The sequence below is a fragment of the Lissotriton helveticus genome, chromosome 10, assembly GCF_964261635.1.
Source record: "Lissotriton helveticus chromosome 10, aLisHel1.1, whole genome shotgun sequence".
In the NCBI taxonomy this organism is placed as follows: Eukaryota; Metazoa; Chordata; class Amphibia; order Caudata; family Salamandridae; genus Lissotriton; species Lissotriton helveticus.
This window is the reverse complement of record NC_136071.1, coordinates 936,269,423-936,293,764: the sequence shown is the minus strand read 5'-3', so window position 1 is coordinate 936,293,764 and position 24,342 is coordinate 936,269,423. Positions and strand designations below refer to the sequence as shown.

The following is a 24,342-nucleotide window of genomic DNA, read 5'->3' as shown; positions in this document are numbered from 1 at the left end:
GCCCGGCTGGGTAGGCGTTGGCCACGACAAGATACCTGGGCCAGACTCCCCTTAAGCTGAACTGAGCAGCTCCACCGGACAAGTAAGGGTTTAACATATTTTCAAAACTTCGGGCACAGTATAGACTTTTCTCAACACCTGACTTGAGGAAATGGGTACTTGCTGTGCACTTATTCCCCTACATTGTGGAAAGAAAATCAGCAACATTTTACGAACTTATTACCACATGAAAGATGCCCTCTGAGACATACAGGTTAATTGAATGTGTGGTATCCCTACCCAATTTTCTCTAATTACTCATGTGACTAAGCGAAAAGTTGGTCGATGCAATAAAAAAAGCAGGATGAACTTTGCAATTCTTGTGTAGCTTTTATTACATGTTTATTATGGTACAAATTGTATTAGACAGCTTAACAGAACTATAAATACATGTCATTCTTTGATTCAATAAATCTTTCATAAAAAAATAAAAATACAATTATATGCTTTTAATTTGAAGAACAAGCCTATGTCCCAAATTAGATTTAAATAAATAATTTTCTATGCCCACTGGCTACCTTTATATATGTTTTGGGAGCAAACATCCCGCATATTTACCGTGAAATGCACTACAATGTTACAATATATTTGCAAGATGTATAAACACAGGGCAACATCTCACAAAGACGTTGGTAAGTATCCCTTTACTTTGAAGCACATCAGCAATAACAATAAGACATATTGAACAGTAAAATCAATTTTACATAGACATCTTATGTAGAACTAGAATCCAGCTAGACAGCATACCCCCGGTACAACACTCCAGCTCTTAGACAGCTCCTCATCTCAAACAATTGAATCCAGCTACCCATGTGTAATAGGTGAAAATCTACCCTGCGCACACATTTATTTACCTAGCTTGGCACTACTTGGAAGGTCAATGAATCTATCCTAGTGTATGTTCTAAAAAAGGCACATTATTATGAAGCAATGTTAATTTCCATGGGGATACTGCATAACCACATGCTTGGGTTGGTCTTCCCTAAAAGATACATTACAGTAAAATCTCAAACAGAATAAGAGACCATTTTCAGTAATTTTTACAGTTATGCTCAGTGTTACTGAGTGATTGCTATGCATAAAAAAACCTAATTCCTCTGTGAGCTATTATGAAAATATAACTGAATAACAAAATAATAATAATAGTTTCTGCTTTTTATTAAATAAAGCCAAACAAGTCTCTGCTTGCTTGATTTGTTTCATAAACAATGGTATAATACATAATTGAGACTTTTGCTGCCTTTGCTATTTATACATTCCTGTTTAATTCTGTTTTAGCTAACATTAATTTTTGACAATCCTCAGAGTTTGCAGTTGGGCTATACAACCTGTATACAATAACATATTAGAAGTTGTGTAGAGCCTTACAGTTTTTTGCATCCTTCTGTAACACTTACTGGCTGATCACCATTTGTTTCTGCTGATTAAAGCATTTGTCCAAAGCACAGGGTTAACCTGCGAGGAAAGAGAAGTGCAAGAGAACCATGGGCCAATTTAGTTAGAAATTCATTGGCACCTTACGCAATGTCCACTAGCATGCAAAGGTTAATTTGCATTTTAATTAGAGCAACGAAAAACCCCAAGCTTTCTGCTGGTGGTATCATCCCATGGGAAAGAGTAAGTGAACATCATAATAAAGTCCAACATGGTGTATTGATTTTCCTGTTACTATTTTCACCCATTTTAACACTACAGACCTTAAAGAAATGTTTAAAAAAAAATCTTTTACACTTAAATTAGGAAAACAAGATCTTTCTTAGGAATTTTGTCTGGCATATCATGCACCTACCCCCTGCAGGTGAAACACATAGTAACAACTTTGTATCCCACATTCTGATGTATAACTGTAGGTCTAACGTTCTAATATGAACAACCTTTGAGGAAGGTTTTTGTAGTGTTACATATGTGGTAACATCAGACGTAATGTGCTTGTAGTTGGTTTCGTCCTCACAGCACAATAATTCATGCAGAAGGATGCTCTGGTAGTTAATGTTCAAATCAAAGATGAGGAATGTTTAGCCGCCAGTGCTTAAAAAAACATAATTCCTGACAATGAAGTCACTAATGGTTTTACAAAATATATATTGTATAGATATCTTTTAAAACTATTGCAAATGTTTTCCTTCACGTTAACCCTGCTCATCAATGGGTACTTTATCCTAGATTAAATGGACAGGATGCTATATTGAGTGATCAGCACTGGCCTCAAATTCTTGCATTATAGTTTTATAGATATAAATATGAAATGTTAATGTGCAGCTGCTATTGTTAGTTGTATGAGTTCCTTAACAGCCATTGAGGGGAAGTGCTTGGTGTGGTCCTGTTAGACCATGATCTCACGTTTGGGCTGTGTTTGCTCTACTCCAGGCTATTGGTGGCTTCTTCCTGCAAACATTTATTAAGTTTAATGCGTAATAACACAATCACTTGTTATGTTCAACTCTAAAGTGTTAAAGTAAGCATTGACACTTACTGAATGTTGATTCTTTATACTGCTCTCTTTTTCTATGTGATTTTTGATACTTAGAATTCATATGTTATTCATTGGCTATAATTTGAGAGGCACAGCATTTATGAGTTGAACTGGCATATTTTGTAAACTGTATCAACTTAGATGACAATTACAGGAATTCGTAGATGATTGACTTATACAAATACTGCAGTGCTCCACTATCTTTATGAAATTTTGCAACTTCTTGATGTTCCCTTATCTTGACTGCTGTGTGCTTCATCCTCTCTCTTGTTTAACCATTTTACCAATTTTTAGTTATATTGTAAGCTGTATTGTGTATATACCAAAACAGCAACAAAAGCAATTAGCATCATACATGTATACATTACCAGTAATCCACACAAAAGCCATTAATTCATCACAATATTAGGAAAATGTTTCGGGGAGAGCACACTGCCCTTCACATTATTTTAACATTTCCCGCCAAGTGAGATGGCAAGTAACTTTGCTCATTAATTGGATGCTGTTTCTGCAGCACCAGCTCTGCAGTGAAGACTTCATATGGGGCATGGTTCTTAAACAAGCACCATATGGGATACACTGTTGTCAATCGGTTTATGACAAAATTGAAACATACAGCTCATCAAATAATGGGAGAGAAGCTTTCAGTAGACTTATTGGGATGACAATATTTGTTTTGTTCTGCTTTTTGTGCATCTCAAAAGGTTTCTTAGTGAACACAATCACCTCAATACATTTTGCAAATCTATGACACATCGTCTTTATGGTAAGAGGAGAAATGTATACAACAGTGCAAATCTCATAAAAGATCTAAGGTTCCATCCTGCTTGATTTTCTTATATCTTTTCTCATTGTTTAAAAGATTATCAATGGTTATGTCAAGTTGCTTCAGAGGCCATACCAATACAATGGTATTTCCGATGTGAAGGTCTGTCACTGTAATGGTTGTAGATGTGATGGGGTACACAATATCTGATATCAGCTTGTCTTCAATACTGACAAAACCCAGGAATATTGGAGAAAGGCGATGGAGTTCTCAAATCATGTGTGGCCCAGTTGTATACTGACTAGTGTGAAATAGACCCCTTTCTGTTCCAGGAGTTCCTGGTGTGTTCCTTGTTCTACTACTTGTCCATTCTGTATCACTGCAATTTTGTTAGCATTCTGGATGGTGGACAAGCGATGGGCAATAACAATACAGGTGCGACCTCTCCTTGCTTTGTCCAGTGCTTCTTGTACAACCTGTAAATACATTTGAGAAATAAATATGTTAAGCGTAAAACAATGGTGATGGATACATCGATCATCATGTAAACAAGCTACATCAATTTCTATTGCAAATTGTCAAAATTTAACACAACTACCGAAAATCCTCATAATCTGCCCTAGCTGTGTAGAATCCAGGTGACTGTATACTGGTTTCACTTGTCGCTCACCAGGAGTGGAAAAATAGCTACTATGCACTAACAGGATTAGGTACCACAGCCTATTAACTGTCTGTGGAACGGATCAAACAGAGTGGTGTTGGCAGTTCTGTCACGGACTTAACAGGACAAAGTGGGTGATCTCTCTCACAGCCAACAACTGCCATAAATGAACATAATTTTCACACATCCTAGACGTCCTTCTTCCTACAGCCTCCATCACGTGGACTGTGCACATACGACGTGAGGAGGTCTTGCTATCCTCCATAAGTCCTCCTGGTCCTGCACCCTAGGCAAGAAAGTAACACTCAGATCCAGGGAAGCTGCTGACATGGGATTTCCACTCTCTCCAACTCAGACTGCCATCTCATCAACTGGCTTCCCGGTCAGAAAAAGGATTTTACCGATAAATTCTCTGACCTTCTCTTTACCTTGTCCATCTGATATGCCCACACCAGCATCTTGGGTGACTTTAACCTCCCAGACAGAACAAGCCCAAAACAAACAAGGGACACCCTCTTCAACCTCATCTTTACACTTAATATGTCACACTCCAAAGGCCAATTACTCAACCTTGTCTTCTCACCATCACCAAGAATACAAAGCATATCACCCATCTGGACTAGACCGACAACTGTGCTATCCCTATCTCCATGCTTCATACCTTACCACCAAACAAAGGTCAACACAAAACAGAATACCAAACCTTCAGATCCTTAAAAGACTTCTTAATAGACAATCTAATGATTGAACTCATATCTCCCTCCATCAATTCCACGTCTTATGTCAAGATAACTCCAGCAATATTTTGGAAAGCTTTGTAAATACCCCTTTCACAATCACAATATGCAAAAGCAATCACCCTGCTACTCTAAAGACCTTGCTGAAAATAAAAAAAACATCCACAGAACAGAAAGAAAATAGAAGAAAAACAGAACTCTCCTGGACCTCAGGATACTGGACTCCCTCGCTTAAAACATAGAATCTCATCATATCGGCCAAAGCCAACTACTATACCAACACCATCATTAAAGCCATAAACAGAATCAGAGCGATGTTCAAGACAGTCAAAAACTGCATCAACCCCCTGACAGATGGACTGACTTATTCCTCAGTCTAAAGTAAAGTGCAACATCATCAACCTCTTCTTCTGTGACAAAAATACTGAAGATCTGACAGCACATCAACAACACCAAGCCTGCTTCAAATTTTACACCCAACTCTTCCTTTAGAATCCAATCATAGTCAGTCTTCAAAGCCCTATCTCTCCTAGAGCTCGATGACATACTCAATTCCCTTAAAGCCACTTCTTGAGAAGATGTCTTATTATTGTCCTTTATCAAAGCTCTCTTTGGGTGGAACGAGAGCAAGACAAAAAGGTGCAGTTATGCCCGTGCACCTTCTCTAGAGTGTGGGGGGGGAGGATCTATCTCAAGAACGACTTCGGAAAATCGAGGGGAAGCGGGTCGGCACTCTCGTCTTCAACTTGGAGGAGGACCTGTGCGGTGCATTAACGTGGTTTGCCACATAGAGCTTCACCGTTTCGATCTTCGAAAGCTTTCGAGTTCATCTGGGCACAGTCGTAACAGATCCCGAGGTCATGCAATGTGCATAAGCACCCTCATGAACATTTGTCACAAACGAATATGAATTGTTTTTGTGCATACCATTACTTCGCAGCTTTTTACTGCAATGTTTTTACGTAGCAAATACCGTTACTATGCAACTTTGTAGTTCGCATACCTTTACATTGCAAGTGTTAATGTATGTGAACTAAAAACTTGCCTAGTAATAAAAACCCAACAGTACACTAAATACTAAATACAAATACACTACCCTACATATCACAAACTCTAAAACACTACCCAAACACTACACTACCCTACACTACTCAAAAACCACTACACTACCCGTAACCCTAAATCACTACCCCCTGAACGACCCTCCCCCTTCCCCCAGCCCGCTCCCTACACTCCAACACTACCCTGCACGCACCCGACACTACCATAAACCCTAAAACACCACCCTACGCTACAAAAACACCACAGCACTGCCCTAAACCCTAAATCACTACCCACAGGACAACTCTGCCCCTACCCCATTCCTGTCCCTACTCCAAAACACTACCCTGCATGCTCCCACAGCACTACCCTAAACCCTAAAACACTACCCTACACTACACTAACACCACACCACAGCACTACCCTAAACCCTAAAACACTACCCCCAGCACAACTCTGCCCCTACCACCATTCCTGTCCCTACTCTCAAACACTACCCTGTATGCACCCCGACACTACCCTAAATCCTAAAACACCCCCCTACACAAAAACCACAACACTACCCTAAACCCTAAAACACTACCCCAGCACGACTCTGCCCCTACCCCCATTCCTGTCCCTACTCCCAAACACTACCCTGTACGCACCCCCAACACTACCCTAAACCCTAAAACACTACCCTACACTAACACTACAACACTACCCTAAACCCTAAAACACTACCCCCAGCACTACTCTCCCCCACCCCCATTCCTGTCCCTACTCCCAAACACTACCCTGTATGCACCCCCGACACTACCCTAAACTCTACAACACTACCCTACACTACACACAAACCACAACACTACCCTAAACCCTAAAACACTACCCCCACCACGACTCTGCCCTACCCCCAAGACGGTCCCTACACTAAAACACTACCCTGTACGCACCCCGACCCTACCCTAAACCCTAAAACCCTACCTTACACTACACTAACACCACAACACTACACTAAACCCTAAAACACTACCCCAGCCCGACTTTGCTCATACCCCCATTCCTGTCCCTACTCTTAAACACTACCCTGTACGCACCCCGACACTACCCTAAACTCTAAAACACTACCCGACACTACACAAACACAACTACACAACCCTAAACCCTAAAACACTACCCCCAGCATGACTCTGCTCTTACTCCCAAGACAATCCCTACACTGAAACACTACCCTGCACGACCCCAAAACTACCCTAAACCCTAAATAAACTGCCCTACACTACTCTAACACCACAACACTACCCTAAACCCTAAAATACTACCCCCACCACAACTCTACCCCTAGCCCCATTCCTGTCCCTACTCCCAAACACTACTCTGTACGCACCCCCGGCACTACCCTAAACCCTAAAACACTACCCTACACTACACTAACACCTAACACTACCCTAAACCCTAAAACACCACCCCCCGCACAACACTGCCTCTACCCCCATTCCTGTCCCTACTCCCAAACACTACCCTTCAAGACCCTTGACACTACCCTAAACCCAAATACACTACTCTACACTACACAAACACAACTACACTACCCTTAAACCAAAAAGACTACCCCCTGCATGACCCTCCCCTACTCTAAACCCTTAAACACTACACAGCCCCTCTTACCTCTCTCCTCGGTTCCTGTCTTTTCCGGCTTAAAGTCTGCAGTCACCTGTACACGCGTATGGTGGGTAAGGATGTATGTGCCTCCAGCACTCTGTCTTTTTTTTAAGAAGCAGGGGACAGTCTCTACTTCTTGTAGCCCCGAAATGATGACCCATCAATCAGAGGCAAATTACTTTCGCATCTCTACCCTTTCCCACTTGTGTTTACAGTTCTCACATTCCATCACCTCTTAACAATTCCCATTGCATTAGCCCTTCACTGCTCATCGCAGCGTTTGTATGTTTCAGTGCATCACACATTGCTGTCTGTGGCGGTCTTGCACTGCTTTCATGCATTTCTTTCCCATTAGGCTCCAATTTAACCCCACATTCACTGTTCCATGAGAGGGACAATGCCTCTACATCGTTGTGATGAAACGGAAGCGCGTCGAAGCGGAACTGCGTCCGTTTATACGTAACAATGTGGATAGCTTTTACATGACATGCATTACAACGCATGCGATGTAACAACTTGCGTAGTAAAGGCTACGTGTTGTAACATTGCATGCGTTGTAACGATTGCAAAGTAATGGTACATGGTGTAACAGCCGCGTAAATGGATGTTTACCGTCACAAACATCTGAGTGCGGCAGTCTCTATAAGTCTTAAGCCCTGTAGTCTTGCACACTTGGAAACATTTTCTGAAGAAAAAACCTCCTCACCAATGAAGAATGAGAAGAGCACAGATCCGCATTTGAAGAAGCACAAAGATAAGAACTGATGTCAGTGTGTATGGGCGATGCTAAGAAAGCAACTGATGTCAGCGTGGATAGGTGAGGCCTATGTCTGACTCAGTTGGTCACTACCAGAGTGGACCAGCATCGACACAGAGTTGCATGTCATACCTGATGATCCACAGCAATACTGCTTTACATTTTGCAGATCTATTTTGGTGCCTGAGGACATTCACAAGATAAGTAATCTGCAGTTAGAAGGATTCTTCAGACACATATATACAATATGTACAGATCCACTTGTTTGGTAAGTCGTATTCTACACATTTCTCTACCTTTTCACTTTCTGTATCCAAGGCAGACGTGGCTTCATCCAGCAGCAGAAGTTTTGGTTTTCGCACAAGTGCACGTGCAATTGCAATGCGCTGCTTCTGACCTCCAGACAGCTGTGTACCTTTGTCACCCACACGGGTATTATAGCCCTAAAAATACCAAATGAATAAGGTTATAAGTACAATTGCATATGTTTGCTACAAAATCATGAAAAGCAGTATGCTACAAGGTACCTCAAAGGTTAAGAGAAGATGTATGGGCATGACAGTGTGATTCCTAAAATATTTCAACAAGGTTCTGGGGAACTAATCACAAATGCAGTTACTTGTGACAGACATGCAATGCTGTAGCTGTTATTTTTTTTCATAAAGATCTAACCAGCAGTGTTCCCAATTTGACTATCAATCAATCAATCAATCGAACGAACGAGCTTTATTCGATTTTAGGTAGTAAAAATCATAAAAGCATTACATATAAAAACAGTTCATCTAAAATACATCTATATACATCAGTCTACTTTATCACAATAACGGTTTCAGACATTACTGCTCATCTTATGGATCAAGCTAACAAACACCCAGTCCACAAAATTCAATGATTATTTACTTTCCTATTTTTCATCACGTTCATTAAAAACCCTGCCATAGAGCTGATACAATAAAAACTATCCAACATCTGCAGGTAGATGAAGGCAGGCCGACATTGTCTCCATCCTCCCCTTTTTAGTAATGGCTTTAACCATCTTTGTCTCTGTGTAATAATATTTACAAAAGAGTACCACATGAATCGTGCTGTGTTGTGATGCATTATCGCACGGACAGTGGCATAAATGTCTGGACCAATCGTTTATGTTTGGATATGAGACCAGGTGATGAAGTATTCCAAATCTGAATCTAGTCAGCAAATATATTTCGTATCTGCTCAATACATGTTGCACATAAGGTTGTATACTGCATGTAATTCTGATCTGCTGGTGACTAATCACAGTTGGTTTGTTCAAGGCGATGGCTAATCTATTTTCATCTAAGTGTGCCATAATGATCCCTTTAAAATCTTTGCGTGTGATAGCCTGTAGGGAATCCGGCGTAGAAAAACAATCAGGGTGGCCGATATCATTCATGAAATCTTCCACATATTTTAGCCATGGGATTTTACGGGTCTTATCTAGCTTTATGGCATCCCTCATTACTTCCCTATTTAGGGTGGCGTTCTCCATGGTCCAAATTCTGTGCCATAGTAGAATTGGCTGAACCCAGATGATGTCTGAGATGTATGTGACTCCCAGCTCAGAATGGCAATTAAATACAGATGCGCTAATACGCTCAATAAAGACCTAAAAAAAACATTGTCCGTACGCTGGATTTTAGACTTCATGTATAAAAGGTTCCTTGCCTTAACCGCTGAAGCCCAAGACCCCATCCTCTTAAAAAGAGCGCCCAGATAGTTAAACAAATTAGTGGTTCCCACTTCACTCCCCCTGCATAAAATTTCCTTTGAATGTTCTTAGTTGAACCACAAGACATAATAAAACTTTTCTTGGTGTTTAGTCTTAAACCAAGCCTGTCCATAAAATAAAAAGAAAAAGAAAGGGCCCTCTGTAACCCGATTTGACTGCGAGCCATAAGCACCGCATCATCGGCGTAGAGAAGGGATACAATGGGACGAGAGTCAACATAGGGCGGGTCCCTAGTGTGTGGCACCAACTCCTGCGCTAAAGCATTGGTATACAGAGAGAACAGGTGTGGTGCCAACACACATCCCTGCCTCACGCCTTGTTCAACCTTAAAAGTAGCAGTGCACTCTCCCATACTACCATAGCGGACTTTTGCCCTAGCTCCAGTATACAAATGCTTTAAAAATTTAATTAAAACAGGGTCGACCTTTAGTCCCTCCAGCACTCCCCATAGCTGTTCATGAACAACACAGTCGAAAGCTGCTGAGAGATCAACAAAGGCCAAATAAAACTGCTCAGATTTTGCTGTAGTATATTTGCTAATTAAAATATTTAAATTTAAAATCTGCTCGTTTGTGCCTAAGCCTGACCTAAAACCATATTGGACATCGCTTAGGATATCATATTCTTTGGTCCATCCCTGAAGACGGTTTAAAACGATCCTGCCTGCCACCTTCATCAAAGAGTCCAACAGAGAGATCGGATGGTAGCAGGCAGGGTCATTGTGGTCTCCCTTTTTAAAAATAGGGACAATAATTGACTCAAGCCAGGTTTTAATAAATCCTTTCTCGCAACATCCACTTAATACTCTTGTTAAAATGGGACCCCAGATCTCTAAGTTTGCTTTATAGAGATCTATAGGTATCCCATCCGGACCAGCCGCCTTCCCACCTTTACTCACTTTTACTGCTGCATTGACATCCTGTAGCGAGATGTCAAGTAGAATGGGGGTGAAGGGTTGTTCCATATTCCGAGGCTCTAACCTCTCTGAAGTATCCTCATTGGGTTTCTGTATTGCATACACACTGGAGAAGAAATTGACCCAGGTCTGTTCGTCAATCGCTATCTCAATGGTTGGTGCGTCCATAGAGCTTACAAGAAAGGGAGCATTTACCGCCGCCCAGAACTTGGCACTGTCCCTACATTCTGCTGCCTCAATTAAATCATTCCAGGCGGCATCCTTCAACTCTTTGATCCTCTGGTTCCTAGCTTCTCTATACGTTTTCCTATAGGTTCTGATTGCCGTCAAGTCTCTTTCCTGACACTGTAAGGCTGTCTTTGGATTTTTAAGACTGAGTGTACTTTTTTTGTTAAACCACCCTTTCTTGTTGGTGTGCAGGCTTCTAGATTTTTTGGACAAAATGTCTCTGGTGATCTCTGTAATACTATTAAAAGCAGTTAAAACCTTGTCGATGGGCTATCACTCAGACAAATTAAAATAGGGTCTAACGCCTTAGTGATTATTTCAGTACTTAACTTCACCGGGTCTCTGGTCCCCCAACGAACAGCATACCCGTTCTTCCTGCCCAGAGCGATATCTTGTAGCCATGTTAACTTGTCTCCATTTCTATTCAACATCCCACTAGGGCCTGTTATGTTCACGCTCTGGGCCAAATGATTGCTTATCTCTATAGGGTGGATATCATATCCTCTCACAAGGCCTGCAAAACGATTTAGAATTATAATAAAATCTATAGTCGTATTAGCTCCTCTCCCTACGAAGGTATGACCACAGTCCACAGCAGGTATACACATACGATTTGAGAAGCCCAGATCATACCTAAACATGGCTTCGTTTAGGGGTTCACCCTTAAGAGAATGTTGAAAGTGCGATAATTGGTCACCACCTTCCAGGGTTAATCCACAGTTCTCGGATCCCGCCACGTGACACAGATGGGTGTTGAAATCCCCTCCCAAGATAGGTATAATTTCTAAGTTGGTCTCTGGGCCTGAATAAGAAATGTCTTTGCTCAGCTTCTCTACTAAAGCTCCCAGATAGGTCAATTCGATATTGTTATAAAAATTAATCAATTTCAGGGCGTAGTTTTGCTCCAGCTGCAATAAGACGCTCTGAAAAAATATTTCTGAGCTGACCATCTTACTCCTGTGTATAACTAATAAATTAGATATGTACACACATAGCCCTCCTTTAGGCCTACCGCTGATTGATTGAATGGCGGGAGTATGGAAAGTCTTGTACCCATTTATATGGACACTATCAATCGTCCAGGTCTCTTGGAGACACAGGACGTCGAAGTTCTTAACAAAAGTCAGCCATACTTGGTCAATAGCCTTGTCCTTCAGGCCCGCCATGTTCCAGAAAAGGATTCTACATTGGCCAGTCTGAGTTATGATTGGGGTCGTGGTCCCACCTCCGTGGGTACAGGAGTTACCTTGACTAGCAGTGTTCCGTGATGAGTTTAGATATTTTGTGAATCACATGCCATGTTGAAGTGAAGCCTACCATTGTATGTCCTTATTCTGTATCCCTGAAGGTCGTACACTCTATGAAAAAATATAATCCGCCAAGGTGGATGGTAGTTTTAATCCAGTGGGTGTAAAGGTCAAGGTGGAAAGAGAGTGAGCAAAGCAATCCCTTTCCAAAGGGAGGATGGGAAAATATGTATAAGCAGAACATTTTCCAACCTGTTTGGACTTATCCATCTAGCATTGCAGCACTGGGTGGTAATAACGTTTTTTGAGAGTAGGAAACACTAGTATTCCTCCTATGGAAAGAAATATATCTTTGTCCTACTTTTTCAGAGTCCTTCCATGCTATGCTACCCATCACCGTAGGCAGGTACTGGGCTGGACAGCTACTGCTTCCTTCATTGCTTGTCTTACCTAATAGAGAGGACTTGCATAGCTCTGGTCCTGGCCTGTAGTGGCACAGTGAGAAAAAACATGGACTGGAACTCGGCCCAGACTAATTACCAGTGGCTTAGATTAATTTAAGCATTCGAGCTAACAGTATTTTGTTCTCCTAGGTGCGACAAAACATTTGAAGCACCCATTTGGTAAGGGTGCTAAAGTTGAGTCGCACCCAACCACTATCAAGTAAAAGATACTTCCAGTTACATAACACATTTTAGTTTTATGCTCACATTACAAAAAAATAGACCATGTTACACTGAAATGAAATCAGTGTGAAAGCATGCTTACCCTGCATCCTGGACTGAGTATAATAAGAAACCTGTAGAAGTCTGTAGACTCGCTGTTGGGTTGGGCAAACTCTTTGATGATGCCGAAGACTTCCTTGCTGTTGTATGCGTGGGTGGGGATTCTGCGAGTGTCGGATAAGTTTGTAATGGGCAGTGGTGGCTGTTTTGAAGTTGTCGAGGTCTGTTGAGGTTTTGGAGTTCCTCCAAAGCTTTCGAGTCATCTGCAGGTGCGTCTGGAGTCTCGGAGTTTGGTGGAGAACCAGCTGGGCTTCTTGGTGCGAGGGTTGGAGGCTTTCTTCAGGGGAGCAATGGTGTTGGCGCAGTCGGTGATCCAGTTGTGTAGAGTGCGGGTGGCGGTGGTGGGGTCATCGTCTGAGGCAGTGGGAGCGGAGCTACAGAGCGCGGCACCGATCTGTTCGTTGGAGATCTTGTTCCAATTCCTGCACTGAAGCTGGTGTGAACATCTACGGGAGATGTTGGCTTTGAAGGTGAAGTGAACACAGCAGTGGTTCGTCCATGTAGTTCGTAGATGTGGCTGAAGGTGGTGGAATTCCCTGCTGTGAAGATGGGATTGAGGGTGTGTCCTGCTGAGTGCTGTAGGTTCTGGTATGATCTGCTTGAGTCCTATGATGTGGAGGTTGTCCAGGAGGGCGGTGGAGTTTGGGTCCGGGCGGTTGTCGAGGTGAAGTTTAGGTCTAGTCGGTGGAGGTGATGGCATTTGGCGTGATGAGGTTGGTGATGGAATCGGAGAAGGGTGCTCGGGGTCCAGGGGGTCTGTAAATGAGGGTGCCTCAGAGGGTGGTGTATGGGTTGGTCTGTATGTTGAAATGGAGGTGGGGGTATGTTAAAATTTGTCACCCTTGTTATCTTGGTTCTTTTTCACATGGGACACCGAGTGCAGTCTGCATGTTTTCAATACAGACATTATTTTTTTGTAAAACATTATTTGGTCTCCTTATTGTGTTCCATATAAAGTTTATACTTCTGCATCCTTTTTCAGTTTTACTTTGCCATTGTGCATACATATTATTGAGTATTTTACAATGCCCACAAGAACCACTATACAGAGTAAAGCATTTTGGCAAATAGCTCAAAATAAATAAAATGTTTAGTCTTGTACATGGTAGCACATTAAATTTGCAGAATGTGTAAAGTGGTTTCCTACTGCTAGAGAGGCCTTAAACATTTTTTGTGTGCTCGAGTCAGCAACGGAATTAGCTAGAAGATGTTTATGAAAGAAAAGAGGGAATCGGAAACAGAAATAGTCGGTGGACATAATATTATGTCAAAACAATTGATGGCCAAAATATCAAGAAGGTAAGTGCAAATAGGTAAGTATAGATTTACTGTTCTTTTTATTTTAACAATCGTTTTGTTTTTAAATCACCTCATCATGCAGTACATATACTGAAAGTACTTTGCGGGTATACAGGTACAGCACAGTTTGAGTGATACACAACGGGGAGGCTCCATCCCATCTTGTGGGTACAAAAATAATTATGCATTGGTGCTTATTACAGTAACAGCTTGTACACCATCTCCCCGCATAACCCGTGCCAGGTTTATCTGTGCCCAGTACATTCACATTTCCAGAGACACACTCTGGTAGTTCTGCAAGGGGCCTCGATTCCTCTCCCACTTTTTGGGGCAACCTCTACTTTGGCATATAATTTCCTCTGCCTGCTGGCACCAGTCTAGGTCAGCCTTCCATTCTGACACTGACAGGGGGAGAGGGCCCCCTACTGCCTCGCCAAACCTGCTTTCAATGACAGCCAAAGTCTGTTATGTTTACGTCAGTCTTCCTCTCCCTGTATAATTAATAGCAACCACTTAGCATCCAGCAGCACTCTTGCCGTCAGGACATCAGACATCACATTTGTCACTCCTCGCCAGTAAGACTGAATTGCAGTGCATTCCTACAAGATATGATAAAAGGAGGCCTCTGGTGTGCCTCCTCTTGCGCATAATGATGACGTGGCAGCGCCTAGCTCACATAGAAGTGCGCGTGAGTAATAAGACCGGTATAGTATTTTTAGCTGTATCAGACAAAATCACGCTCGGATGGCCAGGTCTCAGCGCCCTTGTAGGGCCTCCACCCAATCTTTGCCTTCAATATTTTCTGTTTCATCCATCCAGGCTCTTCTCAAGTGGCCCAGGGTGTCAGAGGAATTATTCATTAACGTCTGTTAAATCACTGATACGCCCCTGTGTGGAATCAGATCTGCAAGTAGGTGGGCCTCTAAGGGGGAGTCATCTGTCAGGCCTGCCCCTTCCTAAATATGAACTCTGAGGACATATCTGAGTTGGTATTATTGAAGTCTCTGGGTGGGTGACAAATCGTATTATTGGGTAAGTATTTAAAAGTTCAGCAATGCTCCCCCCTCCAAACATCCCCAAGGTGCTCTATTCCTATCTTTGCCCACCGAGAAAACCCTGGTAGGCCAGATACCTCACTCAGCCTGTTGCTTTGTCACACGGGGTCATGGTGGTCAGCGTAGTCTGCCATCACAAATAGCGGTCGGCCTCAATCCAGCATTTTACAAATGGCAGGATGTGCAGTGGTTACCCCGCCCTCCACTGACGCTCATGGAGGGAAGTTTTGTAGTTACTTGCATTGCATCGCCACCCTATCGACCCTATAGGCCGGTTCTCCCCAGTACGAAAAAAACACAATCATTGAATACTATGAGTTGGGAGGCCCAGTAGTACTTTTTAATGTTTGGAATTGCCAGGCCTCCGTCATAAGCCCCCCATTGTAGCTTCCCCCGCGCAATACGTGGCTTGCCCCCCTACCATGATAGAATCCTTAGTTTTTGATCAATTTGTTCAAAAAAGGTTGGAGGACCAGGATAGGGTGTATTTCGAATAGCATACGGGAAGGGCGATAGGGTCATCATGATATATAATGCAGCACTAATCAGTATAGATATCGGAAGGGTGGGCGTCAGTGTGCCACATCTGTGCGGAGTCAGTCAAGTTGTGGGGTGAGGTTTCGCTGCAGGAAAAGTCGCTGATCCTGAGTCACCCATAGTACGAGGTACTTAAATCCCTCAAATTCGAGGTGCACAGTCTAAATATCGAGTTTTATTTATCGATCTACAAAAATATCGAGTTGGAAATATTGAAGGTATAGAATATCGAGGTCAAGAATATCGTTGGACAGTATATCGACCCTAAGGTAAGTAATATTTTTTAATATCGATGTAAGTAATATCGAAGTTAGTAATATCGATAGCATATATATCGATGTAACTAATCTCGATGTTACTAATATCGATATTTGTATTATTGTTATGTATTTTATTATGCATGTGTAATATGTTTTTGTTAAGTATTTTAATTGTTTTCAATTATATGTGTACTATTTTCATATATTAATAATGTTATTTTTAGGAAAATTTTATGTTTTAGTACCGGAGCGGGTTGTGGGTTTATAGGGGAATAGGGTGGGAAGTAATTTAAATATACTAAATACTAACATATTTATAAATATAAATTTTTAGGAATTATAAATTAATTTTAATTAATTTTTGTTTTTATTTCTGTAGCGGGTTGTGGGTTTATAGGGGAATTGGATGGGAACTAATTTAATTGTAATTAATTAATCATTTATATTTATTTATTGGTATGGCTCATTATTTTATTTATAATTAATTATTAATTGGCAATACATTATTTTAATTGGTAATTAATTTTGTAATAGGTAATTAATGTTTTTAATTGTTAATTCATTTTTTAATTGGTAATTAATTTTTAATTGGTAAATAATTTTGTTAATTGGCAATTCATATTTTTCATTGGTAATTCATTTGTATTATTTGGAAATTATTTTTAATTAATTGGTAATCAATGTTTCATAAAAAGTTTTATTTGGTATGTAAACAAATTTTATTGTTTAATCATTTTTAATTGTGAATTAATTTTAAATAATTCATATTTTTTTGTATTAAAAATATTTTATTGTTTAATATTTATTATTTGGTGACTAATATTTATTAATTAATATTTATTAGTATTTATTATTAATTTATTGTTAATTACTTATTCAATTGTAATTGCTTTAAATAACTATTAATTGTTTGTAAATTATGTAGATTTATTAAAAAATTTAATTATTTATTATTTTAAATACAAAAATTATTAATAAGTATGTTATATTTATATTCTACGCTATCCAACGTTTTTCTTACTGTTTCACTCCCTGGAGTTGGAATAGTAATTTTTACCCGTACGCTATCCAACGTTTTCCCTACTGTAGCACCCTCTGGAGTTGGAATAGTAATTTTTACCCCTACGATATATCCAACGCTTTCCCTACTGTTGCACCCTATGGAGTTGGAATAGTAATTTTTACCCCTACACTATCCAACGCTTTCCCTACTGTTGTCCCCTAGGGAGTTGGGAATAGTAATTTTTACCTCTACGCTATCCAACGCTTTCCCTACTGTAGCACTCTTTGGAGTTGGAATAGTAAGTTTTACCCCTACGCTATCCAATGCTTTCCCTACTGTTACACCCTCTGGAGTTGGAATAGTAATTTTTACCCCGACGCTATCCAACACTTTCCCTACTGTTCCACCCTCTGGAGTTGGAATAGTAATTTTTACCCCTACGCTATCCAACGCTTTCCCTACTGTTACACCCTCTGGAGTTGGAATAGTAATTTTTACCTCCGCGCCATCCAACGCTTTCCCTACTGGTGCCCCCTCTTGAGTTTAAATAGTAATTTTTTACCTCTACGCTATCCAACGCTTTCCCTACTGTAGCACTCTTTGGAGTTGTAATAGTAATTTTTACCCCTCCCGCTATCCAATGCTTTCCCTACTGTTACACCCTCTGGAGTTGGAATAGTAATTTTTTACCCCTAAGCTATCTAATGCTTTCCCTACTGTTACACCTTCTGGAGTTGGAATAGTAATTTTTACCCCTGCGCTATCCAACGCTTTCTTTACTGTTGCCCCCTCTGGAGTTGGAATAGCAATTTTTACCCCTACGCTATCCAATGCTTTCCCTACTGTAGCACCCAATGTTATCATTACTGTAGTTTTTTGGGACTTTGAATAGTACTTTTATTTATTTCGCTATTTAATATTTTTATAATAATTTTTGAAAGTATATTTAATTTTTTCAATGTATTAAATATCATTATTTACTTTTTATTTATGTTATTGTTTTATGTTTAGGTGTATTTGTAAATTATCATATTTTCTAATAATTTATGACTTAATAAAATAATTATTAAAACTTGTTATTAAGTATATATTATATATGTTATGTATATGTTTAATTAATGATTTAATATGTTATATGTATTATTTATTAATTTTAAACATTATTAAATATTTTTAACTATGTTTATTTGGTTTATAAGTATTATTTACTTTATTTTACACTTTTTTTAATAAAAAAAAAAAAACGGTATTTTCAATTACGATATTTTTAACATCGATATTTTTTTTCTCAATGTTTTTTTACTTACCATATTGTAGATAGGATGTCGATATTCTTGCCTTCGATAATCCAGCGTCTATTTTTCTGTGGGTCGATATTTTGTCTGTCGATATTCTGTCAGTGATTCCAAATTCGATTTGGGCAGTGCATTCAATTGGAAGCCTAGGGGAGAGGCGGGGACCCCGATAGGGGAAACACCACTGATTTGGCCCAGTTTATTCTGAAGCACTAATAACTGCCAAAGAGCTCAAAGACATGGAGAATTCTTGCTATGGAGCTGCATGGCCTGGAGACATATAACACTATGTTATCAGCGTACAAGGATATCGTTCTTCCCAGCCACCCAGTGACAGAATACCTCATATCAGTGGATCAAGTCCGATCCAGCATGCCAGCAGCTCCAGCGCTTGGGCAAATAGTAGGGGGGATAATGGGAATCCCTGCCTTGTGACTCTCAGTAGGGGGAAGATCCTTGACAGCACTCCATTAACCCTCACTCTAGCCAAACCCATTCACAGAATTGTGGGCCAAATCCCAGTCTGGCCAGGGTAGCAAACAGAGGGCCATTCTATACTATCAAATGCCATTGTGGCATCTCACGCCATTAATGCTGACTGTGGTGTTTGCAGTGAACCCGTCATATGTAGAACCCAATATAAACATGAGAGATTGAGCTGAGTGCTCCTTCTTGGCATAAAAGCGGATTGCTCAACAGGAATAATGGAGGGAAGGACCGATATAATGGCCAATACATTTGCTTCCACATTTAGGAGAGAGATTTGTCTATAGGAGTTGCACTCCTCTGGGGGCTTGCCTGCTTTATGTATCATCACAATTTTGGCTATACATTGATCGTCGGGCAAACAACAGGCCTCCTTTGCTGCTCGGAACGTCGCCAGCATTGGTGCCGCTATCTTGCCTGACATGCCCTTGAATACCTCAACAGGCAACCCATTGGGTCGTGCGGCTAGCATCGGCAGGGAGAAGTCTTGCAGGAACTCCTCGGATTGCAATCCTGATCTAGTACTCACAGGCGTGTACAGATTTACTACTCTTAGCTCCACATGTACGTACTTTCAAGATATATCCATCGTCAAAGTACATATATGTCGAGGTATTTATAGTAATACTTTTCTTACCTATAGAATCTTACCTTCCCAACCATTTTGTCCTTGATATTCTTGATACAATATTTTGGCAAATGATATTTCTGTTTCCGATGTTGTTTCTACACACCAAAAGAGGCAGTTCTCACAAGACTGAGAGAAACGGTTACACAACAAACTGTAAAACCTTCACCTTTGTTTTGTACTCATTTCAAAGATAACCACAATCTGTGGCACATGCATTTACCACTTCCCTCTCACATGTCTGGATATAAAACCTGGTCAGTCACACCATGAGCATAGGAAATAAACATTATTCCCCCCCTTCCCCCTATTTCTGAAACCAGGTTAATGGTTTGCTATCCATTAGACACATTCCTATGTTTTATCTTGATGAAGGAGACATTTTAAAATTGAAAATGCACTTACATTTGGAAGAGATTCGATGAAGGTATGTATATTGGCCTCCTTAGCTGCTTCCTGTATCTCTTCAAAAGATACCTCTCTACTGTTGTCTCCATATGCAATATTCTCGGAAATACTACAATCAAACAATATAGGTTCCTGGGAGACAATGCCCATCTGGGCCCTGAGCCACTGAATGTTCAAATTCTTCACATCCTGGCCATCCAGCAGCTAAAAAGCAACACAAGTTAGATTTTAATTCAAACCTACACTGTTCCCTGTAAGACAAGGCAGGCTAATTTAAGTAAGGGGGTACATATCACATCATACAATAATGAGCATGTGCTTAGATTAACCATATATATGTTGTACCAAAACAGTGTTGCCAGATTATCATCTGACAAATATCTTGTCCTAAACTTTGTATACAAACATATCACACAATTGTAGATAACTGAAACAGCTACATACGGTTTTGTACTTCTAGGCACCAACTCTGACTCTGTATGCAAATAAGTATGGCACTGTTTGAACAGTCAACATGCAATGTGGCATATAACTAGTGCATTTTGGTAAGTTTCTGTAAACCAACTTTTATGCTGATCCATGTGTGTGAGGGAGAAGTTAATGGAATGAATGAATGAATGAATGAATATTTATTGTTGGTTACTAAAAACCATTACATAAAACCAGAAATACAAAAGTCATCACGTTACAAAAATTAAAATCAAGGAAATTTCAAAAGTCAAGTTGTATAGTTAATCCAAAAATGCAAAGAAGCCGGAAAAAGGTTCATGGGCCGGCTGAAGGCTCTGTGATCTGGCCAGTAGCAGTCATCAGCATTGGCCGTGCTTTAAAGATAAACTTCACAAAGGCAGCCATATGCATAACTCTGGACAGGGTGTAAAGGTGAAAAATCCCATCATTTGCAGAGCTTGACCCAGAATGTATAAGTAATGGCCTAAGATAAAGACTGCGGGGCAACCGCAAAGCAGGGCAACAGAAAAGAAGATGTGCCAATGACTCCCGTTTATAGCTGCAGAGCCTGCATACCTGTGCACCTGGGCTCGCCTTGCCACATGGGTAAAGTTCTTTAAGGGGCAATGGGTGTAGTCTGTAGGCCAGGATCTTGTGAAGGGCTGCACTTCCCACTGCCTGCGTGAGATGCTGTTTGGGGGAGTTCAGGATGTGCGGGAAACACAGGGTCTCATGCAGGTCTTTTCTTCGCCACAGGGACTCCAGATCCAGTTCCCGTGACCGCGCGCGCACTTGTTTTTTAATTGCATTTTTGATTGTGGGGTATGTAACATATTCAGGATTCCAGGAGTCCTTGGCAAGGTTAAGATGGGCCTTAGCCACTTCAAGGGAAGCCGACCAAGGATTCCCTGGCTCTCTGAAAATACATTTCAGGACTGCCTTCAGAGTGTTCTCTTGTGCCGCCGTCGTTAAAAAATAATATTTGCTTAAGGCGGCCAACTCTTCCAGATTTTGCCGGTTGAGTGAGAACTCCAAGCGAACGAGGGTGTTTCTGGTGCAGCTTGGGAGGTGGAAAAGTTTCTTGTATGCCCTGCAATGAATTTTTTCCAGTGCATGAGCTTGGCTTTAAGCACTCTGTTAATGGCCGTAGTAGACGGGCTGTGAAGGGAGGCTTGCAGCTTACAGATGGCATAGGTGATAGATTTACCTTTGGTCTTGATAGACTTTAGATGGGCACTTGGGAGCCCCGACTCCTGAAAGCATATGCCCAGGTAAATGTAGCGCTGTGTGCTTTCCAGCAAAAGATTGCCTAGCCTCCATTTCAAAGATTTTTTCCTTGGATGATGCCCGAATATAATTACCTTTGATTTAGATCGATTAGCTACAAGCCTATTTTTGTCGTTGTATGCGGCAAGTGCCGTCAACGCCTTTTGCAGCCCCATTCTCGTATGATCCAAAAGGACCAGGTCATCAGCATATTGCATAAAGTTTATTTTGGTTCCGCCGATCTTTGGAGTGGCCAGGGCTGCGCCAGTCAAGGCCCTCTCCATGTCCGCCGTGTATAAGTTGAATAGTAATGGGGCTAGCACGTACCCTTGCTTTAGGCCTCTGTCTGTGTAGATCTTAGCAGAAGCATGGTCCCTTGAGAGTTTGATACGCACCCAAGTTTTTTGATACAGGGACTGTATCACTCTTAGCAGCCCCGGATTGATGTTCCATTGAACCAGCTTATGCCACAGGATTGCGCGGTCGACCCCATCAAATGCCGCCGAGTAGTCAATAAAGCAGGCGAAGAGTGGGAGGCTTTTGCCTGTCCGTGCGCGATGCGCCAGATAGGAGAGAGCGATGATGTTATCTACTGTGGCTGACCCAGGTCTGAATCCGGTTTGGCAGAATGGAAGGATGCCAGCTGCACTTGACCAGTCTGCGAGGTCCCTCAAGATGGCGCTAGCGTAAGCTTTACCCTCAATATCCAACAAGGCAATCATGCGGTAATTGGCAGGTTCCGATTTTGGGCCTTTTTTGTGGATAGGCTGTAAAAGCGAGCCTCTCCACGAATCTGGAACTTCCCCCCGGAGCCAACATTCGGAGTACAGATGGGTCAGGTTTTTGGTCCAAAAGTCGATATTTGCCTTGAATAAATGCCCAGGAAGCCCATTGAGGCCCGGACCGGCATTTTGTCTAATATTTTTTAAGATTTTAGAAACCAACGATTTTTCCGGTGGGACCATCATCTCGATAGTAGAATCAAGGTAGTCTTCCGGAATAGGTGTTACATTTTGCATGTGTCCTGAACCATCATTGGTGTATAATGCCTTAACATGGGCGACCCAGATGGAGGCTTCGAGGGCATTTTCTCTATGATTTGGGCCTCGTCCCATGTTACATATGTGGTTCCAAAACTCCTGTGATTTTCCCAGCCTCAGCAACTCAAATATAATTAGCCATTGTGAATCGCAATGGGCTCGCTTTGCGGCCCACACCTTTTTTGCGTGACTTTTTTTGGCTTCTTGTAATTCCTTCTTATTTTGTTCAGTCCTGCTGTTGTGGAACCGTTTACGTTTCTTGTTTAGTGCTTTGGCACTTTTTTTGATTTCTATATTATATCCGTATTTAGGGGGAGGACACCAGTGCGACACACTATTCTGATTCCCACGAAGAAGCACCGCCAGGGTCTCTGATGTGGCATTCCAGCTTTCTATTGCGCCATTTTTCTGTACACTCGATGGCCAGCCTGACCACTGATTCGCCCAGCTAGTGAATCTGGTTATGGTGGTTTGTTCCCATTTGATCCTTCTGGGCAGCTTAGTCAGTTCTTCACCATGAGCCGCTTCGATGTATTCAAGCTTGTGGCGTTGGTCCGCGGTGAGATTCAAGGTGACAGTTAAGGCAGCGTGATCGCTATTGCTACGCGGCTGAACTAAAAAGCTTGACATCAAAGATTGGAGTTTGCCACTTAATATTATATAATCGACCGTGGTTTGGTTGTTAAATGTGGGGCCGACCGTCTGTCCCGGTCTGTTCTTTAAGAGAACTGAGTGGGCCGTCGCCAGGTTATAGGATTTTAATAGATCATTTAGGGCGTCAGTGGCCCCTACCTGATGGCTGCGTTTGGTCAGAACCCCTAAGTTATGAGTGTTAAAATCGCCAAGAATTATACATTCAGGAGCCGCGAATTGGAACAGTAAACACTCTATGTGATGTACCAACAAGCCCGGGTTTGATGAAGGCCCATGCGGATTGTGGTAAAGATTAATTAACAATATTGAAAGGTTACTGTTTGCCAAGCGACAGCCTTTCAAAATGCCTGCCTGGAGCAAATCCGGTAGATTAGAGATTTCTGCAAATTCCAAATTTAGTGCGTGTTTAATATAGACGCATATCCCTCCTGAGGGTCTACCGAAGATGTTAATCTTTTTTGCTGGTTTTCCGTACTCAGCGTAACCTCTCAGGGAGAGCGGATGGATTTGCCAAGACTCTTGTATACAGAATATATCTGCTTCCTCCATAAATGACAGCGCGTTTTGGTTGAGAAGCAACCGCCTAAGGCCGGCAACATTCCAAGACATGACTTTCAGTCTCACCGAGGGCCATGCCTTCTCAGCGGGTTTTAAGTCTGTGTTTTTCATGCGTCGCGGAAGGTGGCCCCAGGCGTTAAGGCGCGAACCATTAGGTCCTGGAGTTTAAAGCAAGCGAGAGCCAGGACCAGTCTTTATTCGCGGGACCCAGTGTTGCGCATTTACGTGTCCCCTGGATTAAGTCCCTAGTTATCTTAATTGGTGTTCTGATAGGGTGACCAGAGATTGTGCCACCTTTGTGCCCCTGGAGTGTAGGCACTAATTCTGGGGCGTCCTTGTAGAGCGCATACAGGCGTGGGAAC

General features: G+C 41.5%; 1 protein-coding gene across 1 annotated transcript in view; it reads right to left on the bottom strand.

The window, feature by feature from the left end:
- Positions 1-346: 346 nt before the first annotated feature.
- The window catches only part of ABCB1 (ATP binding cassette subfamily B member 1), a 562,371-nt gene continuing 538,375 nt past the window's right edge, over positions 347-24,342 (bottom strand). The window contains exons 26-28 of the mRNA XM_078663595.1: positions 20,010-20,216; positions 8,412-8,558; positions 347-3,754 (exon numbers count right to left, since the gene is read on the bottom strand). Coding sequence (XP_078519721.1) covers positions 3,554-3,754; positions 8,412-8,558; positions 20,010-20,216 — 555 coding nt within the window. The 3' untranslated portion in view covers positions 347-3,553. The remainder of the gene's footprint in view (positions 3,755-8,411; positions 8,559-20,009; positions 20,217-24,342) is intronic.